The following is a 27,733-nucleotide window of genomic DNA, read 5'->3' as shown; positions in this document are numbered from 1 at the left end:
TCAGTATCCAAATAGACTGACTTGTGTTTCATTGGTGGCCTTTCCAGTGAGCACAGATTGGATAATATATATACTGAGCTCATTGTTGCTCAATTAATATTTGTGGCATGGTGGATTCCAGAGCTACCTAAAGATGGAGCTAATTCACAGCTAAGTTTAAAACAATTTTTTTAAATGTATAGATTTGGAGAGAGGAAGCAGAGATAGAGAGAAAGAGAAACATCAATTTGTTGTTCCACTTATTTCTGCATTCATTGGTTGATTCTTGGATGTGCCCTGACTGGGGATGGAACCCACAAACTTGATTTACCAGGATGATGTTCTAACCAATAAGTTTTTTTTTACAGAGACAGAGAGTGAGTCAGAGAAAGGGATAGATAGGGACAGACAGACAGGAACAGAGAGAGATGAGAAGCATCAATCGTTAGTTTTTCGTTGCAACACCTTAGTTGTTCATTGATTGCTTTCTCATGTGTGCCTTGACCGTGGCCTTCAGCAGACTGAGTAACCCCCTTGCTCGAGCCAGCGACCTTGGGTCCAACCTGGTAAGCTTTGCTCAAACCAGATGAGCCCGTGATCAAGCTGGTGACTCAGGGTCTCGAACCTGGGTCCTCCGCATCCCAGTCCGACGCTCTATCTGTTGCGCCACCGCCTGGTCAGGCCTCACCAATTAAGTTTTTAAAGTACTCATTTTGCTCCACTCTATCCTTGCCATACATAGAATGTAAGAATTAGAAGGGCCCAGAGCACTAATTTAGTCAAGCCCTGGGAGGTGAGAGAATTGAGACCAGGATGTCAGCTGGTTGGTGGAAAAGGAGAGTTTGGTTCTCCTGCATCCAGCACTCTGTCCACTGTGTCTCGTAAATTCTTCCCCAGCCTGTCCATGTTGGAGCTCACTGTGCCCGTGTTAGATGCAACAGCATCACCCATAATTGAGGGCAGCCGCTAAATGCTCTCGAACATGCCCCTGGAGAAAGATTCCTAATGGTGTTTGATGGAGCAGCCAATAGTGTGCTTTATGTGCCAGAGCTGGCCACAGAAAATTCTTTCCAGGGTTCAAGACATTCTCAAACAGCACCCTTCCAGCAAAACATTGCCAAGGTCCCACAACGGACTTGTCTCTTCTCTGCTCACTGCCTACAGTTACCTTAAGCTTTAGAATGCATTTGCGAGGTGCTCAAAAGTGTATGAAGCTCCCTTACATCCAACAGCTCATGTGCTTTTCCTCCTTTAAGGTGAATATTTGTAACACTCGTTTTACATAAAAGAAAATGAGATTCAGACATCTTCAGTGATCAGCCCACGGCCATTTCGTCAGTAAGGGGCAAAGCTAGGGCTTAAATGATGGCCTGTGGCCCTCAGCCTAGTGCCCCGTGTTCACATCACAGCTGGATCAATCCAAAATTGGGTAAATGTCCCTATCAAACGAGAATGTCTAAAACTTGACCACTGTTTTGGAAGCCCATTAACAGTGTGTATTTGCCTTGGCACCGATTTTAATTTATCAGTTTTGGAAAGGGCATTTCCAGATGGGGGCAAGCTGGATGTGTACAGAGTTAATGGAGTTTATGTTTGTGGGGCAGCTGTGTTAGGCTGGCTCCCTGGTTTGCCGGCTGCAAGCACTTTGCCTGATTAGTGCGTGAGCACATGGCTGCGCCACGTGCGTGTGGTCTCTGTAAGGCTATGGGTGCTTGCGTGCAGGGGGATGGTGGATAGCCCGCCTGCCCCTGTGGGAGCCATTTTTGCTGTTTGTTTGCCAGAGAAGAGGGTTTCCCCTGCCTGTTTGCTCCTCCACTGTTGTGAGTCTTTATTAAACAGGAATGGCCCAACGCTTTCTGGCTCCGCAGTTTACCGTCTGCCCGAATCCAATGTGGACCTGCCTGGCCTCAGCCACCAGCATGATAATGTTTCTGGAGCATGACATGGGAGAGCAGACACTAGAGAGGTGGAGGAGAGCCGTGTGTACCCTGAAGAACTAGGATTTTAACCTCTAACTAGCAATTGGGAAGTAGGGATTTTAAGTAAGGACTAAACTGGAAATATCTGCATTTCACATAGGTCATCTCGGGGGCCATGGCCACGAGGATGATGGATTGAAGGTGCCAGGACCAGAGGCGGACAGGCCAGTTGGCAGGCTGCTCTTCAGCATAATGAGAGATGGGAGAGGCAGGGTGGGAGGGAAGAAACACATGGCTCCAAGCACCAAGGCGGAGGGCCCGTGGGAAAGGCTAATTCATTTGCACCCTCTGCTAATGTTATAATGCAAGCTGTGGCATTGTTCTCTGTCTTAATTTTCCTTGAAAACATTTCAAGACATAATAAACCAATGACCAAATGCTTAGGTGTTAATGTTCAGCCCGATAAGTTTTAACAATTGTATAACCTGGGTGGCTACCAGGATGGTGGCTGACCAGTAACTAGGCGCAGACACAGTGAGAAGTATGCAACATTTAAAACGTCTTTCCTGCCGTTCGTCTAAGACACATTGCCTTGGAACAATGCCAGCATTATAGCCTTCTTTCTTTACTTTCTCCAATCTTCTGGATGACCCTACAGAAATTATGAAGTGGGAGGGACAGGAAGAAACAGCAGTTGAACACCATTGCAAACATGCCGTCTGGTGACAATATCACGGCACTGAACTCTCTCCATGACAGCCTCACAGCCAGACTGAGGCAGGGATGATGGAGTTGTCCTCAGAGGCCATGTGTGTCCTCAGACAAAGCAAATGAAGGAGGCTGCTGGCAGCCAAGAGTGAACAGCTAGAGGTCAAGTTTCTTAGACGTTTCTTAGAAACTCCCAGTGCGGTGTTCAAGCACTAGAGCTTCTGGGAAGGACCTCTGACCCAGTGAGGGAGCTCTGTTCTGTTGCATCCAATTAGCACAGAAGTCAGGGTGGAGCTTGGCCTGGGGCAGCAAGAGCCGGAGGGAGAGGCCACCGCACAGCTCGTGCAAGGAGCAAGCTGAGGGGAAATGAGGGACAGACGGTGCTTCCACAGGACCTGAAGCGCCTGGGGCTCCCTGCATTGCGGTCCTTAGGTCCAAGGCTGCAGGGACACTACTGCCGCTCCTGGCTGCAGCTGTTACTGAAAAGTGCTTTTAAGAGCAGACGGTAGAGGCCGGAGGAGAGTGAAAGTTGTAGGCGGAAGGTGATCAATGTCTGAAAGGCCCGTTCTTCTTGACAGCCCTATGAGATGGTTCAACTGCGGAGTCATCTCCACTTGAGTTAAACCAGACTGCTCAGAGTTTGTTTCAGTTTTATCTTGATAACAGATTTGCTAGTTTTAAAATGTCATAAGAGAAATAGACTGTAAGTTATGCTTCGTACTTTTGGGGGCTCATTTTATGTGTTTTTTGACAGTTCCAAGGTGTTTCTGCTATTCAAAAACTGGTTTGGGACTAAGAAAGTGAAGGCTGTTGCTAGCGCTCACTGGAGACCAACTGGAAAGGCAACGAGTACTCACGGACCGGAGCTGGGGGCTCCGAGCAGGGCGGACCTCGAAGAATTTCAGTCAACTTGCGGTGCGTTTCTGTGACAGATGGTATTTTTTTAGTAGGATGGCAGCAAATTGGACTTTGCTTTGTGATGACAGCTAATCAGAATTTGGGGTAGCTTGCAAGACATTCTATAAGGTATTAGTGATATTTAGGAGAATCCTTATAATACATTGTCAAGTTTTTAAAAATAGCATTTCAATCTGATCTATTTTCATAAGAAAAAGTACACAGGTTTGTGGTGAGAAAAAAAGAGTGGCAGAACAGTGTATTACTTAGGATTCGGGGCTATAGAAAATGGAGACTCACTGGAAAATTCTCAAGAAAAAAGGGAGGTTCATTGGAAGGAAATACCTGCACCGGGACACAGGGAAAGCCAGGACCCATCTGGACTGACGCTTGTCCTGGAATCGAGGCAGATACAGAGGCCTCAGCAGTAGAATGAACCTGCGCTCCTGAGGGTTCCCTCTGCCATTGTGACTGGCCAGCTTCCTCATGCCTCCTTTTCTATCTGCTCTTTCTCACAGCTGCTACTTGGGTTTCTGTACCTTCATAATCTCGGCTCGCACGGGACCCACCAGGGCTGCACTGGTCCTCATGATTCTTTTAGCTAAGCTCCCGCTGTTAGTCACCATTCTTTCAGCATCTTCTAGTTCTAATATCCAGGAGAGAGTACCCAGGGCCCACCAGCTTCATTATTAGCCCAGATGATGCGAATTAGACTGCTTTGGCATACTTAGGCTTCCTGATTCAATTAGGAAGGTGACATGGGTTACTGTGACTTCGCCCCTCGGTGGTACAGCCAACGTGGCAATTTAAGATGTAGTCAACAGCAGTAGCACAGATACTATCCGCATGTTAACCTAAGTAAAATGAGAATGATAAAAGGATGTGGTTCCACATGCTGATACAGAGACGCTCTGGAGTGACAGCTCCAGGTCCAGATGCCCCTGTGCCCAGGGCTGGCAGAACCTGCAGTCATGTTCCCTGCTATCCTCCCCACTTCAAGTTTGGGCTTGAAACATGCAGAGAGGAGTCCCCAGCCCTGACCTGCCAGGTTATCCGCTCAGTGCTACTGTTTCCCAGAAGAAAAATCTTACTTTGAGAATGATTGAGTAACGGGCTGTTGCTTTTTCTGTCTTATGGACTCATTGTGATCAGGAAAATCAAGCAGTAAGTGAAGTTTTTCTTCCCCTACTTTCAGTGAATGTTTATTTTTCTTTTTATCTAGATATCAAAGAGTGAAAAAAGAACGGCAGAGTTTCTGACAAAATGACACAGGGCGTGGTGTCCCCGAATGCAGGAGCGCCTGAGCGAGCCTCCTCATCGCTGACAGGCATCTCTGCGCAGCCACAGACGAAGGGACCCGCCGCTTGAATTTCCTCTCCAGAATTGCTGAACCCCTCCCAAATGTCACTCAAAATTCATAACCAATAAGAATGCGTTCCTTCAAGGAGGGCGGGTCCATTTGGGGAGGGTGAGTACGCCAAAGCATCCTGCCACTGGCCCCCCGGAATCACTTGAGAGTCTGTGCTCCAGGCCCTTCTGGAAGGAGTGCTTTGTTCTGAGACTGTGCTGTTGTGGAAAGGTCGCTCGGAGGAAATTTGGTATGTCTACTCAGAACAACTCACAAAAGGGGAGAGTTGTAAACACTCTGATAGACAAGGCTTTCTTTAATAAATGAACAATTACCTTAAAATAACTACATTCTTGCGATCCTCCCCTCCCTGGGAGTGCTGGGTCCTGCCAAATGGACTGAGCTCTTTATAAAACTGGCACTAGCAAGGAAAGCCCGTGTCAGGAATGAAAGGAGGCCTCATTATTGGAACAGGAGGAACCCAGAAGGTAGAAAAGCAGTGGGAAGCAGTAGTTTCAAAGTTTACAAATGCAATCAACAGGTGAAGCCATTGGTTAGTGTGTTGTTTTGTTTTTTTTTTTTAATTTATTTTATTTTATTTATTCATTTTTAGAGAGGAGAGAGAGACAGAGAGAGAGAAGGGGGTAGGAGCTGGAAGCATCAACTCTCACATGTGCCTTGACCAGGCAAGCCCAGGGTTTCGAACCGGCGACCTCAGCATTTCCAGGTCAACGCTTTATCCACTGCGCCACCACAGGTCAGGCTGGTTAGTGTGTTTTAATGATCATAAATACATTCTTCCTAAAGTTAATTCATATGGAATTTTATTTTATTTTTTATTTCCACAGTGATGTACCTTTCAATTTTTTTATTTAGAAATTAAATTTAATAGGATGACATTTGTTCATAAGAACACATGGGTTTTAGGTAAACATCTCTACAGCATTTGAACTGCTGACTGTGTTGTGTGTCCATCATCCAGAATCAACTCATTTTCTGTCACAGTATATTTGTCCCTCTTTGCTCCTGTCTCCCCCAACACCCTCCCCTGGTAACCACGTCACTTTTATCTACGTCCATGAGTCTCAGTTTTATATCTGACCTATGTGTGAAATCATACAGTTCTTAGCTTTTTCTGATTTACTTATTTTACTTAGTATAATGTCCTCAAGGTCCATCCGTGTTGTTAATGGCAACGTCGTCATTTCTTATGACTAAGTAGTATTCCATTGTGTGTGTGTGTGTGTGTGTGTGTATCTATATCTAGATATATATATACACACACACCACATCTTCTTTATACAATTCTCTACTGAGGGACACTTTGGTTGTTTCCATGTCTTGGCAACTATTGTGTGGAATTTTAAAATCAAGGTTTGGATTTTCTTACTGGTGTTTATATTGGTTCTGATTTTTTTTTTAATTTACTTTTTTTTTTTTTTTTTTCTGAAGCTGGAAACGGGGAGAGACAGTCAGACAGACTCCCGCATGCGCCCAACCAGGATCCACCCGGCACACCCACCAGGGGCTACGCTCTGCCCACCAGGGGGCTATGCTCTGCCCCTCCAGGGCCTCGCTCTGCTGCGACCAGAGCCACTCTAGCACCTGGGGCAGAGGCCAAGGAGCCATCCCCAGCGCCCGGGCCATCTTTGCTCCAATGGAGCCTTGGCTGCGGGAGGGGAAGAGAGAGACAGAGAGGAAGGAGGGGGGGAGGGGGGGAGAAGCAGATGGGCGCTTCTCCTATGTGCCCTGGCCGGGAATCGAACTCGGGTCCCCTGCACGCCAGGCCGACGCTCTACCGCTGAGCCACCGGCCAGGGCCGGTTCTGATTATTTTAAGGAAGTGGAATGCAGTTGTTTCAATTAATGCTATGAACTGAATTTATACTCTTTAACTTCACCATGACAAAGAAGTAAATCCCATGGTAGTACAAGGTATAAAACACAGGACTATCTATCCTAAAATCTTATCATTCAAATCTTAGAGCCTATTTGGAAACTATTTATTAGAATTTGATAACTGAATATATATGTTAATGTCCATCAAAGACATGACTGGAGCCCCAGTATAGGACTAGTGATCATCAAATCCCTAGTGAGCATTTTGTCTCCATCCCATGTTAACATTTTTATTAGATACTGTGGGTATCTAATACAATTTTGGGGGTGCTTCAAAATTGAATTTTTAAGGAAAAACATTTCTACTCATGTCTTTTAAATTTTAGTTATTTGTTTTTTTGTAAAGTAATACATTCTCATGTATTTAGCTAGACACAAAAGGTTTAGAGTGAAATTCTCCTTCCTCTGTTCTCCCTCAGCCTCTGGTTTCCCTCCCTGTAGGTGGCCAGTGTTTTAATTTTCTTGTGACTCTTTCTAGATATTTTATTTATTTTATTTTATTTTTTTTGTATTTTTCTGAAGCTGGAAACGGGGAGAGACAGACAGACTCCCGCATGCGCCCAACTGGGATACACCCGGCACGCCCACCAGGGGGCGTCGCTCTGCCGCGACCAGAGCCACTCTAGCGCCTGGGGCAGAGGCCAGGGAGCCATCCCCAGCGCCCGGGCCATCTTTGCTCCAATGGAGCCTTGGCTGCGGGAGGGGAAGAGAGAGACAGAGAGGAAGGGAGGGGTGGAGAAGCAAATGGGCACTTCTCCTATGTGCCCTGCCCAGGAATCGAACCCGAGTCCCCCGCACGCCAGGCCGACGCTCCACCGCTGAGGCAACCGGCCAGGGCCTAGATATTTTATTTATTTGTATATATAAGCAGATATGTAAATAAATTACCCTGTTTTAAAGAAATTATAGAATACCATACATAGTTTTACACCTTGCTTTTTCCTGTTAATACTATATCTCAGAGATTATTCTTTATAATATTCCATTATAAGAATGTACCATAATTCATCAGCTACCATGCTTGGAGACTTAGATCTAATATTGAGTATTACAGACAGCGCTGAGTGGATGCCCGTGTACCACCTGTGTGAGTGACACCTGTAGGATGAACACCTAGACATAAAATACCTGGGTCAATGCCTATGTGCCAAACGGGCCCCTCCCCTCCAAAGAGGTTGTAGAAAATCGCATTCTCATAAATGATGGATGACTGGTTTCCCACAATATCTTCAATATTCAGTTATATGGCTTTTTAGACACAGTTGTAAAAAAATTTTTTTTAATAAATGAAGCCAGAGTAGTAAATAGACTCAGAGCTCTCATCCCCAAGAAGCTCTTTTGTGTGCCTTTGGAACATTAAAACTCGGCAAAATAACCTCTGGATTGGGCCTAAAGCAACATTCTGTTCAAACAACTGCAAAGATAACATGAAAACAGCTATTATGACAAATAGACTGAAAATTAAAAACATTCTTTAGCCTGACCAGGCAGTGGAGCAGTGGATAGAGCATCAGACTGGGATGCAGAGGTCCTAGGTTCGAAATCCTGAAGTCACTGGCTTGAGCATGGGCTCATCCGGCTTGAGCATGGGCTCACCAGCTTGAGCACAGGGTCACTGGCTTGAGCGTGGTGTCATTGGCTTGAGCGTGGGATCATACACATGACCTAATGGTCACTGGCTTGAGCCCAAAGGTTGCTGGCTTGAAGCCCAAGCTTGCTGGATTGAGCCCAAGGTCGCTGACTTGAGCAAGGGGTCACTCACTCTGCTCTAGCTCCCTGGTCAAGGCACATATGAGAAAGCAATCAATGAACAACTAAGGTGCTGCAATGAAGAACTGATGCTTCTCATCTCTTTCCCTTTCGTCTGTCCCTATCTATCCCTCTTTCTGACTCTGTCGCTGTCAAAAAATGAAAAATAAAAAAAATAATAATAAAAAAATACACCTCTTAGAAAAAAACATTCTTTGGATTAACATCCTTAGCTTATCTTCACCTATCCAAATGTCTTCCTTCTATTGTAATTTATCCCTTTCATCAGTTTAATTACTCCTCTTCCCTTTCTCATATATACACCTTACCTTCGCCTCTAATGGGAACACTGGGTTTCTCCTGACCCGAGGCTTCCCGAACAGCTGTTCTTTGGATCTTCTATAAGTGCATGTTGTCTTGTCTCTCACTTATTTTTAGGTTAACACTGTCAATTTCATAGATGAAAAATGATGACCATTGTCATTTGATAGATGAAAATGCTATTTCCATGTTTTTATTTTATGTTTATATTCGAATTTGCATTTTTCAACCTGTCTCAAATTTTTCAGGATAATTTGAGACAGGTTGAAAATCTTTAATAGTCATTGACAATTCCTGTTGCCACTTATATACTTTCAACTATTTTTTAAAATTGGGTTGTTATTCTTTTTTAACTGACTTATCAAAATAATCTTCCCTTTTATTATATCTTTTCATTGTTTATTATTTCTTTTTTAATTCCCAAATTCAAATTTTGGCTTTGTAGTAAAATGCATCAATCTTTTCTTTTCTGGCTTTAAAAACTTTTAATTATAATTAGAAAGGCTTTCCGTATTAGCTGATCTCAGTGACCAAGAGACTTGAACCTTAATGGGGCAAGAAGACAGAGGATGAGGTATAGGCCCACACGAAGTAGGGATTATAGCTTAGCAGCCCACCCCCACCCGCCCTGCCCAGGAAGCTGGGATCCTGTCAAGAGTCCCAAAAAAATATGAACTAGCAAAAACTGTCCTTCAACAATGGGAGAACAAACACAAAAGAACAACTATCTCTGTTGGTCTGGGTTCTTTCATTCTTTTTTTTTTTTTTTCCTGAAGCTGGAAACGGGGAGAGACAGTCAGACAGACTCCCGCATGCGCCCGACTGGGATCCACCCGGCACGCCCACCAGGGGCTACCGCTCTGCCCACCAGGGGGCGATGCTCTGCCCCTCTGGGGCGTCACTCTGCCGAGACCAGAGCCACTCTAGCGCCTGGGGCAGAGGCCAAGGAGCCATCCCCAGCGCCCGGGCCATCTTTGCTCCAATAGAGCCTTGGCTGTGGGAGGGGAAGAGAGAGACAGAGAGGAAGGAGGGGTTGGAGGTGGGGAAGCAAATGGGCGCTTCTCCTGTGTGCACTGGCGGGGAATCGAACCTGGGTCTCCCGCACGCCAGGCCGACGCTCTACCGCTGAGCCAGCCGGCCAGGGCCTGGTCTGGGTTCTGGGTGACACAAATATGTCCCCGAGAGTTAATGATCATAGTTCAAATGTCTACGACTGATGTATACTTAACTCCTGTAAACCAAGAAATTCATATCAAGGGTCTCTGGGCTAGTAACCCTCTGGAGTACCTGCAGATACAAATAAAATCTTCCCAGAAAGTATATATCCACAATCCAGGCATCCTAGAAATGGCAGTCCTGCTGAACACAAATTTACACTCCAAAAGTGTAAAACATATGCAAAATAGACCACAATGAACTATACATAAAAGTTAAACCACTGAAATTAAATGCATCAGAATGCTACTCCTGCAAAATCTTTAGCTATAGAAAGACCTTAAAGTCATGCCATTAGTTAGTCATCTTGAGATAACCCAAATTCTGTATATAGTAAGAGTTTTATGATTTTTGGAACACAAAATGATTTAAGATTCCACCAAGTTCAAAGTTCTTGAGTTTGTCCTAAAGACATTTCCATTAAGTGAGGATTTCATAAAAGGGTACTTAGGGAAAAAAAAAGAACATCCCTTAATAGCGAAAGAGATGCAAAGTTGAATTTTGTTATTAACCTTGGTGGGATGTGCAGTCTTCTCTGAGGTGTCAGGAAGAAGTAGGTAATGTATATAATTTGGACCCAAGGGACCTGGGTTATGGGGCTATTGTTGAGGACACTTTTCCCCTAACCCTGTTTTCTTCCTGGGTAGGAAGTAACAATGTATCTCTGGGCTTTTCTCTGCCTTATATGTTAATTACCACCACCACCACCACCACCACACCCAACCTGGGGGTGGGGGCGGGGGAATAACTTGATTGACAAATTTGGGAAGAAAACTGGGCGTGCTTTTCCTCTTCGTAGTCACTTGTCCATAAAGAACACACATTTGGTCCTGCAGCTCCAGGAGCAGGCCTTCCTTTAGGCCATGGTTTTTTTTTAGGGGGGGGGCATGTCTGGCTAAATCTTGGCTCACTGTTGGCCTCTATCCATTTCGAATTGGTTTTATTGGTTCTCTGGTACCCATTTTTACTGAGGTCATAAGAAATCACAATTAACTGTTTTGCTTAATAGGAACCAGTTTTTCAACCTTGGAATGATTAGAGGATCTAGAGCAGGGGTAGTCAACCTTTTTATACCTACTGCCCACTATCGTATCTCTGTTAGTAGTAAAATTTTCTGGCCCTGGCTGGTTGGCTCAGTGGTAGAGCATCGGCCTGGCATGTGGAAGTCCCGGGTTCGATTCCTGGCCAGGGCACACAGGAGAGGCGCCCATCTGCTTCTCCACCCCTCACCCTCTCCTTCCTCTCTGTCTCTCTCTTCCCCTCCCGCAGCCGAGGCTCCACTGGAGCAAAAGATGGCCTGGGCGCTGGGGATGGCTCCTTGGCCTCTGCTCCAGGTGCTAGAGTGGCTCTGGTCGCGACAGAGCGACGCCCCGGATGGGCAGAGCATTGCCCCCTGGTGGGCGTGCCGGGTGGATCCCGGTCCGGCGCATGCGGGAGTCTGTCTGACTGCCTCCCCATTTCCAGCTTCAGAAAAATACAAAAAAAAAAATTTTTTTCTAACCGCCCACCGGTTCCACAGTAATGGTGATTTATAAAGTAGGGAAGTAACTTTACTTTATAAAATTTATAAAGCAGGGTTACAGCAAGTTAAAGCATATAATAATAATTTCTTACCAAGTACTTTATGTTGGATTTTCACTAAATTTGGCAGAATAAATCTTTATACAACTTACTATATAGTTAATTCTATTTTTTTATTTACTCTGGTTGCTCCGCTACCACCCACCATGAAAGCTGGAATGCCCACTAGTGGGCGGTAGGGACCAGGTTGACTACCACTGAGCTAGAAGAGTGAAGGCTAAGCTGTGTGAACGAGGGAAAAGCATTCCCGGCTGATGACACAGCACGTACAGGACTGGTGTGGCTCAGTGGGACTGCAATCAGACCGAGATAAGAAGATCTCTGGGAGGCCTGATGAGGTAGGTCAGCAGGACCAGATGGTGGGGCCCTGAGAAGTCTGCTGGGGAGTTGCAGATGTATGATAGGAGGCACTATCACTCATTCATCCATAAAACAGTTTGTGCCTGCCATTTTTGGGTCCTGGGGAACAGTGGTTAAGGCCGTGAGAAACAGCAGAAACAGGTCCCTCACCTCATGCTAGTAGAGATGATAAATAAGTAACTGATAAATACTTTTGGAGAGTTACCTGCTGTTAAAATAAAACAGGGATTGGGGTGATGAAGGAAGGGGCTGTCACTTTAGAAATGGTGGTGGAAATATCTAAACAGACATGAATAAAAACAAGAATCAAAATCTGCATGAAACGCAGACACGGCAGAGGAAACAACCCACGCAAGACGCAAGGGTGGGATAACCTTGGTGTGCCGTGTGTAAGGGCACACCAGCAGCAGGGGGCAGGGCAGACCAGAGAGAGGCTGTGAGCCACTGGGGCGGACCCCCCCGGGAGACTGGGGACAGAGCTGCCATTCCGCAAACCCAGAGCTGCAACATCTCACATCTCACTGTTTTCTTTAAATCACCTAAGACTGGACTGAGCCTCATTCCCTGCAATGTCCATCTTGAGAGAGACTTTGTCACTTACCTTATTTGGGTCTCACATAATCCTAGAAATAAATTTGAGGGGCCCTGTACAATGAGGGCTGAGCTGAGTTGCTAATATTCCTAAATTGAAACCTCTAGAAAACGACCACCGTAGGCTCGTGAACCAGGCTCGTGATGAAATGCCAGGCAATTCTTAGCCCTCCGGCCTCTGCGAAGGCATGGCGAAGCTGGGGCAGTCCGTGGGGCCTGGGGGACCCACAACTTCATCTTTTCTCTCAGAGCCCCGAGCCACTCCCCTGCCCCAGCCAAACCCCTAGAGCAGGTGAGGCTTCTGGAAAACAAAAGGCAGGCTGTCCGTGCTGCTCCCACTTCCTACTGGGTAACTCAGACCCTCTGAGGCAAAGGACCAAAAAGGCCTTGCTATCTGCTCAAACTGAAACAGGGTTGGGGCACTAATCGCCTGCACATGTGTTCTAGTACAGTGGTCCCCAATCCCCGGGCCACAGACTGGTACCGGTCCGCAGAGAAAGAATTAATAACTTACATTATTTCCGTTTTATTTATATTTCAGTCTGAACAATGTTTTATTTTTAAAAAATGACCAGATTCCCTGTTACATCCATGTAAGACTCACTCTTGACGCTTGTCTCGGTCACGTGATACATTTATCCATCCCACCCTAAAGGCCAGTCCGTGAAAATATTTTCTGACATTAAACCGGTCCATGGCCCAAAAAAGGTTGGGGATCACTGCTCTAGAACAATCACTCTGCTGCAGCATGGAGTACAGAAGCTAGCAGGGTTGGAAACACAATTTTTACCCTAAAGGAATTTCAGTGGCTACTCTCAGCCACTTGAGGGAGTTTCTGTGCCCGGGACTGGTGAGGGTTCCACATGTCTCCGGGCATCTCTGAGTCTCTACCCTAGAGTCAGAGGGCAGCAATCTCTTTTCTCATTGCTTCTGCACCAAGAATGCTCATCTCAAGAGACCTTGGAAGTATTGCTAACTTCATCCTTCCAGCACAGACTTCAAAGTAAAGGAGTGTGAGATAAATTTATTTTTAATTGGCTAGGCAAAACCAAGAAGGTCTGAGTTGTAACTCCTAACGTCACAGCGAAGGGCAGTGTCTGCTGGCTGTGGAGCAGCCCGAGTGGGCTGCTGCCCCTTCGCCGGTGGCTGGCTGGCTGGTCCCCGCGGGCTTCACAGCCTAGAGATACTCCCTCTTGACTCTGCATCTCCAGGTTGACCCCCTCTGCTCTCAGCTCCACAGGACCAGCCTCCATGGGCACTTTCAGCAAAAGAACAACTTTCCTAATCAAGCGTATCATCTTCCTTGAAACTAATTCTACACCCTGGAATTCATATCTGTCATTCCCTTAAGTTACTCAGGCTGGTGATCTATCTTCTTGAATTTTCTGCTCTAGATCCCCCATCCATTAGACTGTATCAAAATGTAGATTCTGTGAAATGATGTTGGTTTTGCCATGTGTGCACAGCCTGTAGCTCTCAAGTCTAGCAGCCTCACCCCGAGGGGAGTGCTGCGGGACAGCTGGGAGTTACTTTCCTGCCCGGGTCTCTCTGTAACTCCTTCTCCACCATCAGATAGTTCTCATGAGGCCAGTTGGCAACACAGGACACTAGGAGCAAGGAGAATAATTAATTATTTCATTTCAAAGTTTCCCCCATATCGAAATAAAGATATTTTGAAAAAGCAGAGAGCAAAATCCTTTGTTTCAACAGAATGGGTAGGGACATCCAACATGCTTATGCTAATCCTTTAAATAATAACTTCACAATTAGAAATGTCAAACTTATTTTGATGTTCTATTGAAGTTAATAAAAAACATTAACACACTCATTTCAATTTTTTATTAAAATACTTTTTTGTTTATAGGGACAACCAAAGAAAAATACATAATTTCATATGCTGTAGATCATGTAACATACAATAAACAGGCTCATGGGAATGCAGAATAGATTTTAAAATACTCAAAGATGCTTTCATAAAAACAAACTTTAAATATGTGGCTTTCTTATATATTTATCTCATTTTTCAGAAATTTCATTTCTCCATTTTAATGCTACTGTGATTTATAAATAATTGTTCAAATATCAACAGTCTAACATCTTATCCATTTTTTCTGAAACCTTAGAAATCATATTTCTAAATGAAGGCCTCTAGTTTATAGCATTCTGTGTAAACAAGACTTCCTTCCTTTGAATTAACATTTGATCTGGTGCCACTATGGTCCCATCGATAACTGGGGGCAGAGGGAGCAGGAGAGCCTGCCAGCAAGGTCGTGTTTTACTGTAGGAAAGAACCTTGAAAATACGGCTTTTATCATACCCACTGATTTAAAATTTAGTGTTTTTTCTTTAATTTATTGATTTGAAAAAGAGAGAGGGAGGGGGAGAGAAAGAAACATCAATCTGTTCCACTTATATATATGCACTTATTGGTTGGTTTCTTGTATTGCCTTGACCAGGGCTCAAACCCGCAACTGTGGCATATCAGGACAGCGTTCTAATCAACCGCTACCTGGTCAGGGCAAAGGCTCCTGTTTTGTAATGTGGTTACAAAAAAGGTAAGAACATAATTTTTTATTAAAATATGTATTTTTTAAATCAGAGCTTCTATATGGAAGTGAATTGTGATTAGAAGGTCTAAATTTTAGTGGGGCTACAGGCTTCCCAAATATTTTACTTTTAATTTAAAAAATATTGTTATAAAATGAAATCTTTCAAGTGAACTGTATCTGTCTTTCAACATCTTCATAAACCAGTGAAATTAAGCATGACATTTAGGGATAATTTCTATTGGGAGAAACAGAAGAAAAATCAGTTGTAACAGAATATGGTTTAAGAAATTATCCTCTCACTGTAGGGGGCAGAAGATAGATTACATTTTAAAATTTAACAATGAAGACATAAAAAAGATGATAAATCCAGTTTTAAAAAGTTTGTTGTTATATTTAAGGAAATATTAAGCATGTTCTCAGAAACACAGAAGTATTCCTTTCTCCATAGATAAATCTGGAATTAGTTTGAAAAACTGCAAAATTGAAATGAACTAGCTGGCTGAAGATTCCTTTAAAACTTCCTGAAGTTCAAGAAAACCTTCACCTTTATTAGTATTAACAAAGATTGGGAGTTAAAATGTTTTCAAGGCACTTTAAAAACAAAGGCATTTTAGGTAAACGTAAGAAAGGGATATCCCAATGTTTTCTATTAAGAAAAAAATACAGCCTGACCAGGCGCAATGACGCAGTGGATAGAGCATCCGACTGGAACCCGGAAGACCTAGGTTCGAGACCCTGAGGTCACCAGCTTGAGCGTGGGCTTATCTGGTTTGAGCAAAGTTCACCAGCTTGAGCCCAAGGTTGCTGGCTGGAGCAAGGGGTCAGTCAGTCTGCTGTAGCCCCCCAGTCAAGGCACATATGAGAAAGCAATCAATGAACAACTAAGGTGCCACAACCAAGAATTGATGCTTCTCATCTCTCTCTCTTCCTGTCTGTCCCTATTTGTCCCTCTCTCTGACTCTCTCTGTCTCTGTCACACAAAAAAACAAAAATATACATCCATAAGCTAAATATTAACTTTATAAAGAGTTAACATACCTTGAGTATTCATTAGTTATCTGAAAGAACAGAAAAGGTATTAAGGCTTCAAACTTTATGAGAGTTAATCATATTATTACACATGATCTTGTAACTAACTATTGTTCAGATAATGAATACAAAGTGTCTACAAACATTATCTATTTTTATGTAATAAAATAATTAGACATACAAAGAGGTATTCCTAAAAAGTTATGTGTAATTCAAATGTGTGTTATTTGAAAAAGTAGTAATTTTGTAAAGTTAAGAGTCTCTATAGTATAAATATGCTTTAGATGCCTGAAGGTTGCCATGTTATTACTATGAAGGGCACATAAGATCTGCGCCTATCTTTATTGAAACAGTATATAAAAAGCTGACAAAATGTAGTGTATTTGAAGTTAACATCATCTTGAACAGAGATATTTTTGGTTTCATAATCTCAACCTCCTACTGTATGATTATTCTTGTTTAATAAGAACATGTGATCTAGATATAAACCTTAAAGCAAGATTACAAGGTAACAAAATAATTACTATAAATAGTTTTAAGTCCTTTCCCATTAGAAGCCCCAGCGTGTTCAAGCTTGCAGGCCATGCCCGTCTGTCCTCTGCCCCCGCCCCCGGGCACTCCTCCACGGCAGGACGGGGCGGTGTGTGCTGAGCTAGGCAGCTCACTCGGCGCCCGCCCGAGCACACGTCCCCTTCAGCTTTGCCATTTCTGTGCGAGGGACAAACTCCTTCCTTGCTGTCCTACGTGGAGTCTGACCTGATAGTCGTTTACCATTTCTAGTGCTCTTTAAGCTGCTACCTTAAGTCAGAGAAATGCTTGAACTTCCTATCTACTTATGCTAGCAGTATTCTTAATGCTGTGTGGTAGGTGTGCCCTGAAATTCCTGATGAGATTCATCACTGCCTACATCAGACCCTGGGCGGGGGATGGACCAGAAGGTGAAGCTTTCCCTAAAATAGGCGTCTTATACGATGGATTCTACTGTGTAAGAATTTCAAACTGTAAAATATGTATAGTAAGCATTTACTTTCTAAAACCCACATAAAAAGGTTTAAAATTAAGCTTTGTATGATGATTATGAGTTCTCAGGGTGATATAATTTGGATATATACCCTATTTATAAAACAGATAAACAGTACAAGACACAGTGAAGAAGAGCATACAACTATAAAAACTCAGTGTCCTAGCGGCAATACATGAAGAAATCGTAACTTATGTTAACATACTCTATCACTTTCAAAACAAAAGGCTATTGGAATGTTGAAGAGAATGACATCAGGCTTTATTCTAGAAACCTCACATCTTTCAAGGTATTTATTCCCTGGGCAACTGCTCCTTACATGACCAAAGCAGTATATGTAGGTAGAGGAAAGGGTTTATTGCTAGTGGACAGTAAAATCAGTATCAACAGTGATCATAATTTAGCACGTTGCTGGATTTAACATACTTTAAAAGTAACTTAGTCCAAATTCTTTACATTTTCTTAACCTGCTAGCATTCCGATGCAACCAGCAGACCTCAGGAAGTAGCTTTTCATACCTTTCTTTTTGACTCGGTTGCTTCGGCTTCCGCTTCTCTGCCTTCATTAAAACATGCAGTTCATACATTTGACAGTTTTACTACCATAGTCAATACACTCTGGACCAATACACTCGCAGCAGGCGTTATGGAACCAACGATACTTAGAGGCCCCCATGGACTCACAGGAGATTTTACACTGATGTATGGACATGCAGTCATCAAAATAAACCACAGTACACATGTGTTCTGAAAAATAAAAAGATTAAGAATTTCACAGCAAGAAATAAAAAAGGCATAAAATGCTTTAGTACTTAGCTGAACAGTTAAAATTTTATCTTAGTTCTCTTACTGCTAGTCTGCACAGAACATCGGATGAAGTATAGGAAAAAGACAACATTTGTTAACTAACAACATAGAGAAGGAAGCCAGAGCCTGGTCTCCAGCTGAAGAACGCAAAGGCTTACTTAGTCACTTTGTCAGATGTCAGACTTTGATCTGAAAGTTAAGTTACTGGGCTTAATTAACAACATTTGCCATGCATCAGAATTGTGCTTTTTAAACTGGGCATTTCTGGTAAGATCTCCTATGGGGAGAGAATTTTCTAGCTAAAATAAGTTTGAAAAGTACTGTTCTCAAGTTATTCATAGAATTTAAAATAAAGTAAAAATTCAAATGATGTTAAATGACTAGCAATGCTTGGCACAACTCAGCATTAGCTATTAGAAAATAATCTTTAAAGAATCCCCCACCCCCACCCCGGCCCTGGCCGGTTGGCTCAGCGGTAGAGCATCGGCCTGGCGTGCGGGGGACCCGGGTTCGATTCCTGGCCAGGGCACATAGGAGAGGCGCCCATTTGCTTCTCCACTCCCCTCCCCTCCTTCCTCTCTGTCTCTCTCTTCCCCTCCCGCAGCCAAGGCTCCATTGGAGCAGGGATGGCCCGGGTGCTGGGGATGGCTCCTTGGCCTCTGCCCCAGGCGTTGGAGTGGCTCTGGTCGCGGTAGAGCGACGCCCCGAAGGGGCAGAGCGTCGCCCCCTGGTGGGCAGAGCTTCGCCCCTGGTGGGCGTGCCGGGTGGATCCCAGTAGGGCGCATGCGGGAGTCTGTCTGGCTGTCTCTCCCCGTTTCCAGCTTCAGAAAAATACAAAAAAAGAAAAAAAAAACCCATCAAAGCACATATGAGAAAGCAATCAATAACAACTAAGGTGCCACAACCAAGAATTGATGCTTCTCATCTCTCTCTCTTCCTGTCTGTCTGTCCCTATCTGTCCCTCTCTCTCTCTCTCTCTCTGTCACACAAAAAAATGAGCACAAATTATACTGTTTATGCATAATTCATCTATTTTAAGAAATAACTGTAATTTTCATAATTGCCTTATTCTTTCACTGTAAAACTGTATAGAGCCTTTTATTTGAAATTTTGCAGTCTTTAAAAGTTATGTGCCTTTTACATTCTAAAATTAAGGTATGGACTACCCTCACTAATATTCTTTAATATGTTTCTCAAAGTTGTATATGTCATTCTCTTATTATTTTTCCTTCTGACCATCTGTACTCATTTTCAGAAAACTGAATGCTGTTAGTTTATACCTGGAAATTAGATGTCTGTAATACCAACTTGCTTATAAGGAAATTTAGCTGACAACCTAATATCATTATTGAATGTTACCTGATAGTGAGCAGTACTGTATTAGGTAAGCAGCACTGTTGCTATCTTATGACAAGAACAATTAAAGTCTAACACAAACACCAAAATTAGGACCATATGTCTATCTTTCAGTATCACCTCTATCATCGAGAGTCTAAAGGAATTGTGACACTATGCCTGACATGCTTCCCTATCTTCTCAGGGACTTGGGGTTATTAAAGTCCAGGATTTACTTAAATACTGTACAAACTCAAAACAAAAATGCTTTTCTAAAAAGATAATCTTAATATAGGCCTCACAGACCACACAGAAAATGAGAGGGCAGGATAAAAAAAGTCAGCTGTTAGCAGTTACCTTTGTCACTGGAATAAGGTGCATGAACATTATTGCTGGGAACAGACACATTTTGGTGGTGTGGCTGATTTACAGTCTCTAGAAATGAAACCAGGTTCTCATGATGTGAAAGTTCTTCGGCAACAGGGAAGGAAACGATGTTCCAGTTGAGCTGCGTGTCCCCTTCCGTGAGCGCCCGGAAGAGGGACGGGATCGGCTCATGAAGCTCCTCCACTGTGCTCTTTGAAGTTGGAGGTGTGTCACTGTAATTTCGAGGATTACACATACCTGGGAGTTGGAGGGGCAAAGAGAATAAGTTTATTAATTGTAATGTCATGAGCTATTGTTAGTTACTGCCCTGCAATCGTAGCTCCCACATATTAAAATGATGTGACATCTAACATTGTATTTTAAAAGTTTTTTTTCACCGAGAAAGCCTAGAAGTGATGACACCTCAGTAGCATCAAGCACACCGAGTGGCCTTACCTTGTTTTCTAAGTACCTATTCTCCACTAAGAGGAACTAGAGGTCCTTGGGGAAAAGAATGATTCTAGGGATGGATGGGGAAAGTACAAAATACCCTTTTTGTTCCAGAAAGTAAAGAATGATGGGACATGTTGGAAAAAATACAGGAGGCAACCTGAAGGGACTCCCCTACTGGCTAAATTGATAATTTTTTTCCTTCTTTTTCCAAGTGAGAGGAGGGGAGATAGAGAGATAGACTCTTGCATGTACTCCAACCAGGATCCACCTGGCAACCCCTGTCAGGGGCTAATGCTCTGCCCATCTGGAACCATGATTGCAACCAAGCTATCTTAAGTGCCTGAGGCAGAGACTCCACGGAATCATCCTCAGTGCCTGGGGTCCACTCGCTCTAATTGAGCCATGGCTGCAGGAAGGGAAGAGAGAGAAAGAGAGAGAGAGAGAGAGAAGGGGGAGGGGGAGAGGTAGAGAAACAGATAGTTGCTTCTCTGTGTGCCCTGACAGAGAATTGAACCTAGGACAACCACATGCCAGGCCAACACTCTACCACTGAGCCAACCAGCCAGGGCCTAAATTGATAATTTAACAGTAAAATAAATAATGATAAAAATGGATTACCATCTTGTATATAAAATAGAAATTGATGAATCCTTATATTATAAATAAATGAATTAGCATATGGAGAACAATGGAAAGCTCTTCCTTTTACTAGAGTGCCAACTGATAAGTGCAGAAGGAATAAAGGAAATAGAAAGTCACCATTTAGTAACCATCACAGCGGTGTGTGATCAGTAAGGTGTGTGATTCAGATGGAAGTTGTCAATGGATTCTAAGGCTAGTGGGTGGAGGTTTAATGAGAAACATATTGATGTACTCCTGGAAAACTCTCTTCAAGGTACTAACCAAAAGGTCCTGGTTGGATAGCTCAGCTGGTTAGGGCATTGTCCAGATATGTCAAGGTTGCAGGTTTGATCCCTGGGCAGGGCTCTTATAAGAATCAACCAATGAATGCATAAATGGGAGAAACAACAAGTTGATGTTTCTCAGTTATCTCTCTTTCTCAAATCAATAAATTAAATTAAAAAAAAATCTTCATAGGCCATACCAATGTTTTTAAAAAGTGCTAATCAATTACAAAGAGGCTAATGGTAATTTTAATGTGTAAAAATCTGGCATACACCAGTGTGACCAGGAGATCACGGTTAACATTGCCAGCTATGAATAAGTCTGATGTTATGTGTTCCGTGATTTACTGTATAGCCTCATTTCAGTGATGCTGTTGCCAAGAATATGTAACTTAAGTATGATCATCAGTCAACATTAGGTGGATCAAAGTTCAGGGTCATTCCTACATAATGTGAGGTCTGCAGTCATTAAACCACCAAGAGAAAGACAAAAGTCTCTCAGATTGAATGAGTCTGACGAGACAGGACAACTAAATGGATAGGATCCTGGACCAGAAAGGAACAAGAGATAGTGTGGAGACAGTTGGCAAATATAAATGGGGGCTGTGGGTTGGGTGGCAGCATTGCTGGCCTTCTGATTTGAGGGTTGTGTGCTAGTTATGTAGGAAAATGTCCTTTAGTTGGAAAATACAGGCTGGAGTATTTAGCAGTGCTGGGAAATCATCTGTAAAGCCTGCTTTCTCAACATTCAAAAGAGATGAATGATCTTGGAGGGTTGTGTCCACACATGTAAGTGTAAGTGTGTGTGTGTAGGGAAAGAGAGCCACGCTACTAAGTAACGGAGCAAATTCATTACTAATATTATAACTGGGGAATCAGGGTGAGAGGATAAGGGAGTCTTTTATACCCTTCTGGAAATTTTTCTCTACATTTGAAATTATTTCAAAATAAATTCTTAAAAAAATACACACACACACACACACACACACACACACACACACGGGGTCCTCAGGTTATGACACAGTTCCATTCCTATGACAGTGACGTAACCTGAATTTTTTTTTTTATATTTTATTTATTAATTTTTAGAGAGAGAGGAGAGAGAGAGAGAGAAGGGGAGGGAGGAGCAGGAAGCATCAACTCCCATATGTGCCTTGACCGGGCAAGCCCAAGGTTTCGAACCGGCAACCTCAGTGTTCCAGGTCGACGCTTTATCCCACTGCGCCACCACAGGTCAGGCAACCTGAATTTTGATGTAAGCTGGAACACACCTCAGCCTAAGTTGCTTACCTATCCTAACACTGTGGTAAAAATCATCATCTAGAACACAAAAAGACAACTAAGCCGCAGAAAGAGAATGCTGCATATTCTTCCGCTGTGCACAAACTAGTTTACCCATGCACCCCGTAAGTAAGACATTGATGGTGTAAGCCCAAATACTCAGGTCTCAATTTTTTAAAGTTTTTATGGAACTAAGCATTGTAAACTCGAAATATCCAGACTGTCGTAACCTGAGACTCCCTATAAATAAATAAATATATATATAAATAGATATATAGATATATATATATAGATATATATATATATATATTTTTTTTTTTATTAAGTGAGAGGTGGGGAGGCAGAGAGACAGACTACTGCATGTACTCCAACCAGGATCCACCTGGCAAGCCCTCTATGGGGGCATAGAGGGGGGTGGATGGGCCACTGCTCTGAGTTATTTTAGCCCTGAGGCAGAGGCCATGAGCCATCCTCACCACCTGAGGCCTATTCCCTCACACCAATCACCAATGGAGCCATGGCTGCGGGAGGGGAAGAGAGAGAAGGAAGAGGGGGAAAGGTGGAGAAGCAGATGGTTGCTTCTCCTGTGTGCCCTCACCGGGAATCGATCCCACTCTACCACGGAGCCAACTGGCCAGGACCTAAAAATATTTTTACAAAAGGGAAAATGGCCAAAAAACATTAGAAATAATGACAATACAAAAGTTTTTTGGCCCTGGCTGGTCAGGGCACACAGGAGAAGCGACTATCTGCTTCTCTACCCCTCCCCCTCTTTCTTCTCTCTCTCTCTTCCCCTCCTGCAGCATTAGAGTGAGTTGGCCCTGGGTGCTGAGGATGGCTTCATGGCCTCTGCCTTAGAAGCTAAAGAAGAGCTGGGCTGCTGAGCAACGAAGTAATGCCCCTGATGGGCAGAGCATCACCCCTGGGGGCTTGTCCAGGTGCATGCGGGAGTCTGTCTCTCTGCCTCCCCTCCTCTCACTAAAAAAAAAAAAAAAAAAAAAAAAAAAGAGAAAAGTTTTTCAAGGAGTCTTGCTATAATAGGGAGAGCTAAGAAAATGTGTAATCAGTCCCAGCTTTCTACTCAACTCTACTGCGTGGACAGGAAAGAGCTCCCCCAAAGAGACCTGCACAAAACGAAGGTTCGTGAGCTAGTTATACGGTTTTGTTGTTTAAAGCACTGTGCCTGGGGTAGGTTGTTTAGTAGCAGTAACAACTGGAACAGAGTTCTCTGGGTTTCCTTTTGTGAACACTGTTCTTTTTTTTTTTTTTTTCATTTTTCTAAAGCTGGAAACAGGGAGAGACAGTCAGACAGACTCCCGCATGCGCCCGACCGGGATCCACCCGGCACGCCCACCAGGGGCACCGCTCTGCTCACCAGGGGGCGATGCTCTGCCCATCCTGGGCGTCGCCATGTTGCGACCAGAGCCACTCTAGCGCCTGAGGCAGAGGCCACAGAGCCATCCCCAGCGCCCGGGCCATCTTTGCTCCAATGGAGCCTTGGCTGCGGGAGGGGAAGAGAGAGACACAGAGGAAAGCGCGGCAGAGGGGTGGAGAAGCAAATGGGCGCTTCTCCTGTGTGCCCTGGCCGGGAATTGAACCTGGGTCCTCCGCACGCTAGGCCGATGCTCTACCACTGAGCCAACCGGCCAGGGCCAACACTGTTCTTTTAAAGGCTAAATTATGTTTCATTTTTGCTTAGCATCTAATATTAGGTCTATGGTGGAGTTTTTCTTTTTCCCAGATTAGAAATTTGGAAAGTTAGATGAAATTTATAAATTCCTATATTTTATAAACTTAAGGAGAAGGAAAAACCACCTCGTGCTTTCCACATATTTTTAGTTTAAGGAACACGGGCGAGAACTGAGGATAACATGGTTGTGCACAGTCTGCGTAAAATCTTTCAAGATGCGTGAACTTTTATGATTTAGACTGTATGACAGAATTATGGATTAAATGATCAAATATGACTCTTTTGTTCATAAAAGAGGAAACAGGCCCAGATAAGTTATATAATTTGTCCAATGTCATATAATTTAGCATGAGATCCAAGATTATGATTTAGCCTGATTTCATGTCCACTTCTCGATTAACAACTCGAACAGTACTTACAATATTTTTTATACAAATGTACATAATTCATTCTTCTGTCAGATTCTATAATGAATGAAAATTAGTAACCAGAGATGGAAATGTAAACAACTGAGGTCAACAACCAAAAAAACTAAAAACATCTGAGACTAAAAAATGCCAGTTCTCATTATATAAGAGTTCATTACATTTTTATAAATCTGTTTTGGAGTTTTGTGCATTTAATAAACTTAGGTCAAAAACATTTCTAATTTATTTTTTATTTTATTTTATTTTTTTATAATTTTATTTTTTTAATGGGGTGACATCAATAAATCAGGATACATATATTCAAAGATAACAAGTCCAGGTTATCTTGTCGTTCAATTATGTTGCATACCCACCACCCAAAGTCAGATTGTCCTCTGTCACCTTCTATCTTGTTTTCTTTGTGCCCCTCCCCACCCCCTATCCCTCTCCCATTCCCCCCTCCCCCCCGTAACCACCACACTCTTATCAATGTCTCTTAGTTTCACTATTATGTCCCACCTACGTATGGAATAATACAGTTCCTGTTTTTTTCTGATTTATTTATTTCGCTTCGTATCATGTTATCAAGATCCCACCATTTTGCTGTAAATGTTCCGATGTCATCATTTCTTATGGCTGAGTAGTATTCCATAGTGTATATGTGCCACATCTTCTTTATCCAGTCATCTATTGATGGGCTTTTTGGTTGTTTCCATGTCCTGGCCACTGTGAACAATGCTGCAATAAACATGGGGCTGCATGTGTCTTTACATATCAATGTTTCTGAGTTTTGGGGATATATACCCAGTAGAGGGATTGCTGGGTCATAAGGTAGTTCTATTTTCAGTTTTTTGAGGAACCACCATACTTTCTTCCATAATGGTTGTACTACTTTACATTCCCACCAACAGTGTATGAGGGTTCCTTTTTCTCCACAGCCTCTCCAACATTTGCTATTACCTGACTTGCTAATAACAGCTAATCTAACAGGTGTGAGGTGGTATCTCATTGCTGTTTTGATTTGCATTTCTCTAATAGCTAAAGAAGATGAGCATCTTTTCATATATCTGTTGGCCATTTGTATTTTTTCCTGGGAGAAGTGTCTATTCATATCCTCTTCCCATTTTTTTATTGGATTGTTTGTTTGTTTGTTGTTGAGTTTTATGAGTTCTTTGTATATTTTGGATATTAGGCCCTTATCTGAGTTGTTGTTTGAAAAAATCATTTCCCATTTAGTTGGCTTTCTGTTTATTTTGTTATCAGTTTCTCTTGCTGAGCAAAAACTTCTTAGTCTGATGTAGTCCCATTCATTAATTTTTGCCTTCACTTCTCTTGCCATTGGAGTCAAATTCATAAAATGCTCTTTAAAACCCAGGTCCATGAGTTGAGTACCTATGTCTTCTTCTATGTACTTAATTGTTTCAGGTCTTAGGTTTAGATCTTTGATCCATTTTGAGTTAATTTTTGTACAGGGGGAGAGACTGTAGTCCAGTTTCATTCTTTTGCATGTGGCTTTCCAGTTTTCCCAGCACCATTTATTGAAGAGGCTTTCTTTTCTCCATTGTGTGTTGTTGGCCCCTTTATCAAAAATTATTTGACTATATATATGTGGTTTTATTTCTGGACTTTCTATTCTGTTCCATTGGTCTGAGTGTCTGTTTTTCTGCCAATACCATGCTGTTTTGATTGTCGTGGCCCTATATTAGAGTTTGAAGTCAGGTATTGTTATGCCCCCAGCTTCATTCTTTTTCTTTAGGATTGCTTTGGCTATTCGGGGTTTTTTATAGTTCCATATAAATCTGATGATTTTTTGCTCTATTTCTTTAAAAAACGTCATTGGAAGTTTGATGGGAATTGCATTAAATTTGTATATTGCTTTGGGTAATATAGCCATCTTGATTATATTTATTCTTCCTAGCCAAGAACAAGGTATATTCTTCCATCTCATTATATCTTTTTCGATTTCCCTTAACAATGGTTTATAGTTTTCATTATATAAGTCCTTTACATTCTTTGTTATGTTTATTCCTAAGTATTTTATTTTTTTTGTTGCAATCGTGAAGGGGATTATTCTTTTGAGTTCCTTCTCAGTTGTTTCATTGTTGGCATATAGAAAGGCTATTGACTTCTGTATGTTAATTTCGTATCCTGCGACCTTACTGTATTGGCTTATTGTTTCTAGTAGTCTTTTTGTGGATTCTTTGGGGTTTTCGATGTATAGGATCATATCATCTGCAAAAAGTGATACCTTTACTTCTTCTTTTCCAATATGGATGCCTTTTATTTCTTTGTCTTGTCTGACTGCTCTGGCTAGAACCTCTAGTACCACATTAAATAAGAGTGGAGAGAGTGGACAACCCTGTCTTGTTCCTGATTTAAGGGGGAAAGCCTTCAGTTTAGTGCCATTTAATATGATGTTAGCTGATGGTTTATCATATATGGCCTTTATCATGTTGAGATATTTTCCTTCTATACCTATTTTGTTGAGAGTCTTAAACATAAAATTGTGTTGTATTTTATCGAAAGCCTTTTCTGCGTCTATTGATAAGATCATGTGGTTTTTGTTCTTTGTTTTGTTGATATGGTGTATTACATTAAGCGTTTTACGTATGTTGAACCATCCTTGAGATTCTGGGATGAATCCCACTTGATCATGATGTATTATTTTTTTAATATGTTGTTGTATTCGATTTGCTAGTATTTTGTTTAGTATTTTAGCATCTGTATTCATTAGAGATATTGGTCTGTAGTTTTCTTTTTTTGTGCCATCCTTGCCTGGTTTTGGTATGAGGGTTATGTTGGCCTCATAAAATGTGTTTGGAAGTATTGCTTCTTCTTCAATTTTTTGGAAGACTTTGAGTAGAATAGGAACCAAGTCTTCTTTGAATGTTTGATAAAATTCGCTGGTATAGCCGTCAGGGCCTGGACTTTTATTTTTGGGGAGGTTTTTAATGGTTTTTTCTATTTCTTCTCTACTGATAGGTCTGTTTAGGCTTTCTGCTTCTTCTTGACTCAGTCTAGGAAGGTTGTATTTTTCTAGGAATTTATCCATTTCTTCTAGGTTGTTGAATTTAGTGGCATAAAGTTTTTCATAGTATTCTACAATAATTCTTTGTATATCTACGGTGTCCGTGGTGATTTCTCCTCTTTCATTTTGGATTTTGTTTATATGAGTTCTTTCTCTTTTTTCCTTGGTAAGTCTTGCCAAGGGTTTGTCAATTTTGTTGATCTTTTCAAAGAACCAGCTCCTTGTTCTATTAATTTTTTTCTATAGTTTTTCTGTTCTCTAATTCATTTATTTCTGCTCTGATTTTTATTATCTCCT

General features: G+C 42.5%; 1 protein-coding gene across 2 annotated transcripts in view; it reads right to left on the bottom strand.

Annotated features, from left to right (window-relative positions):
• Positions 1–14,390: 14,390 nt before the first annotated feature.
• Positions 14,391–27,733, bottom strand: part of TWSG1 (twisted gastrulation BMP signaling modulator 1) — a 60,767-nt gene continuing 47,424 nt past the window's right edge. For both annotated transcript variants that reach the window (XM_066246677.1, XM_066246678.1), the window contains exons 4-5: positions 19,664–19,930; positions 14,391–17,911 (exon numbers count right to left, since the gene is read on the bottom strand). In XM_066246677.1, the coding sequence (XP_066102774.1) occupies positions 17,730–17,911; positions 19,664–19,930 (449 nt within the window). In that variant the 3' untranslated portion in view covers positions 14,391–17,729. The remainder of the gene's footprint in view (positions 17,912–19,663; positions 19,931–27,733) is intronic.

This window comes from Saccopteryx bilineata, chromosome 11 (assembly GCF_036850765.1).
Source record: "Saccopteryx bilineata isolate mSacBil1 chromosome 11, mSacBil1_pri_phased_curated, whole genome shotgun sequence".
NCBI classification, from domain to species: domain Eukaryota; kingdom Metazoa; phylum Chordata; class Mammalia; order Chiroptera; family Emballonuridae; genus Saccopteryx; species Saccopteryx bilineata.
Note: the sequence above shows the minus strand (reverse complement) of the source record. Positions and strands in the feature narration are given on the sequence as shown.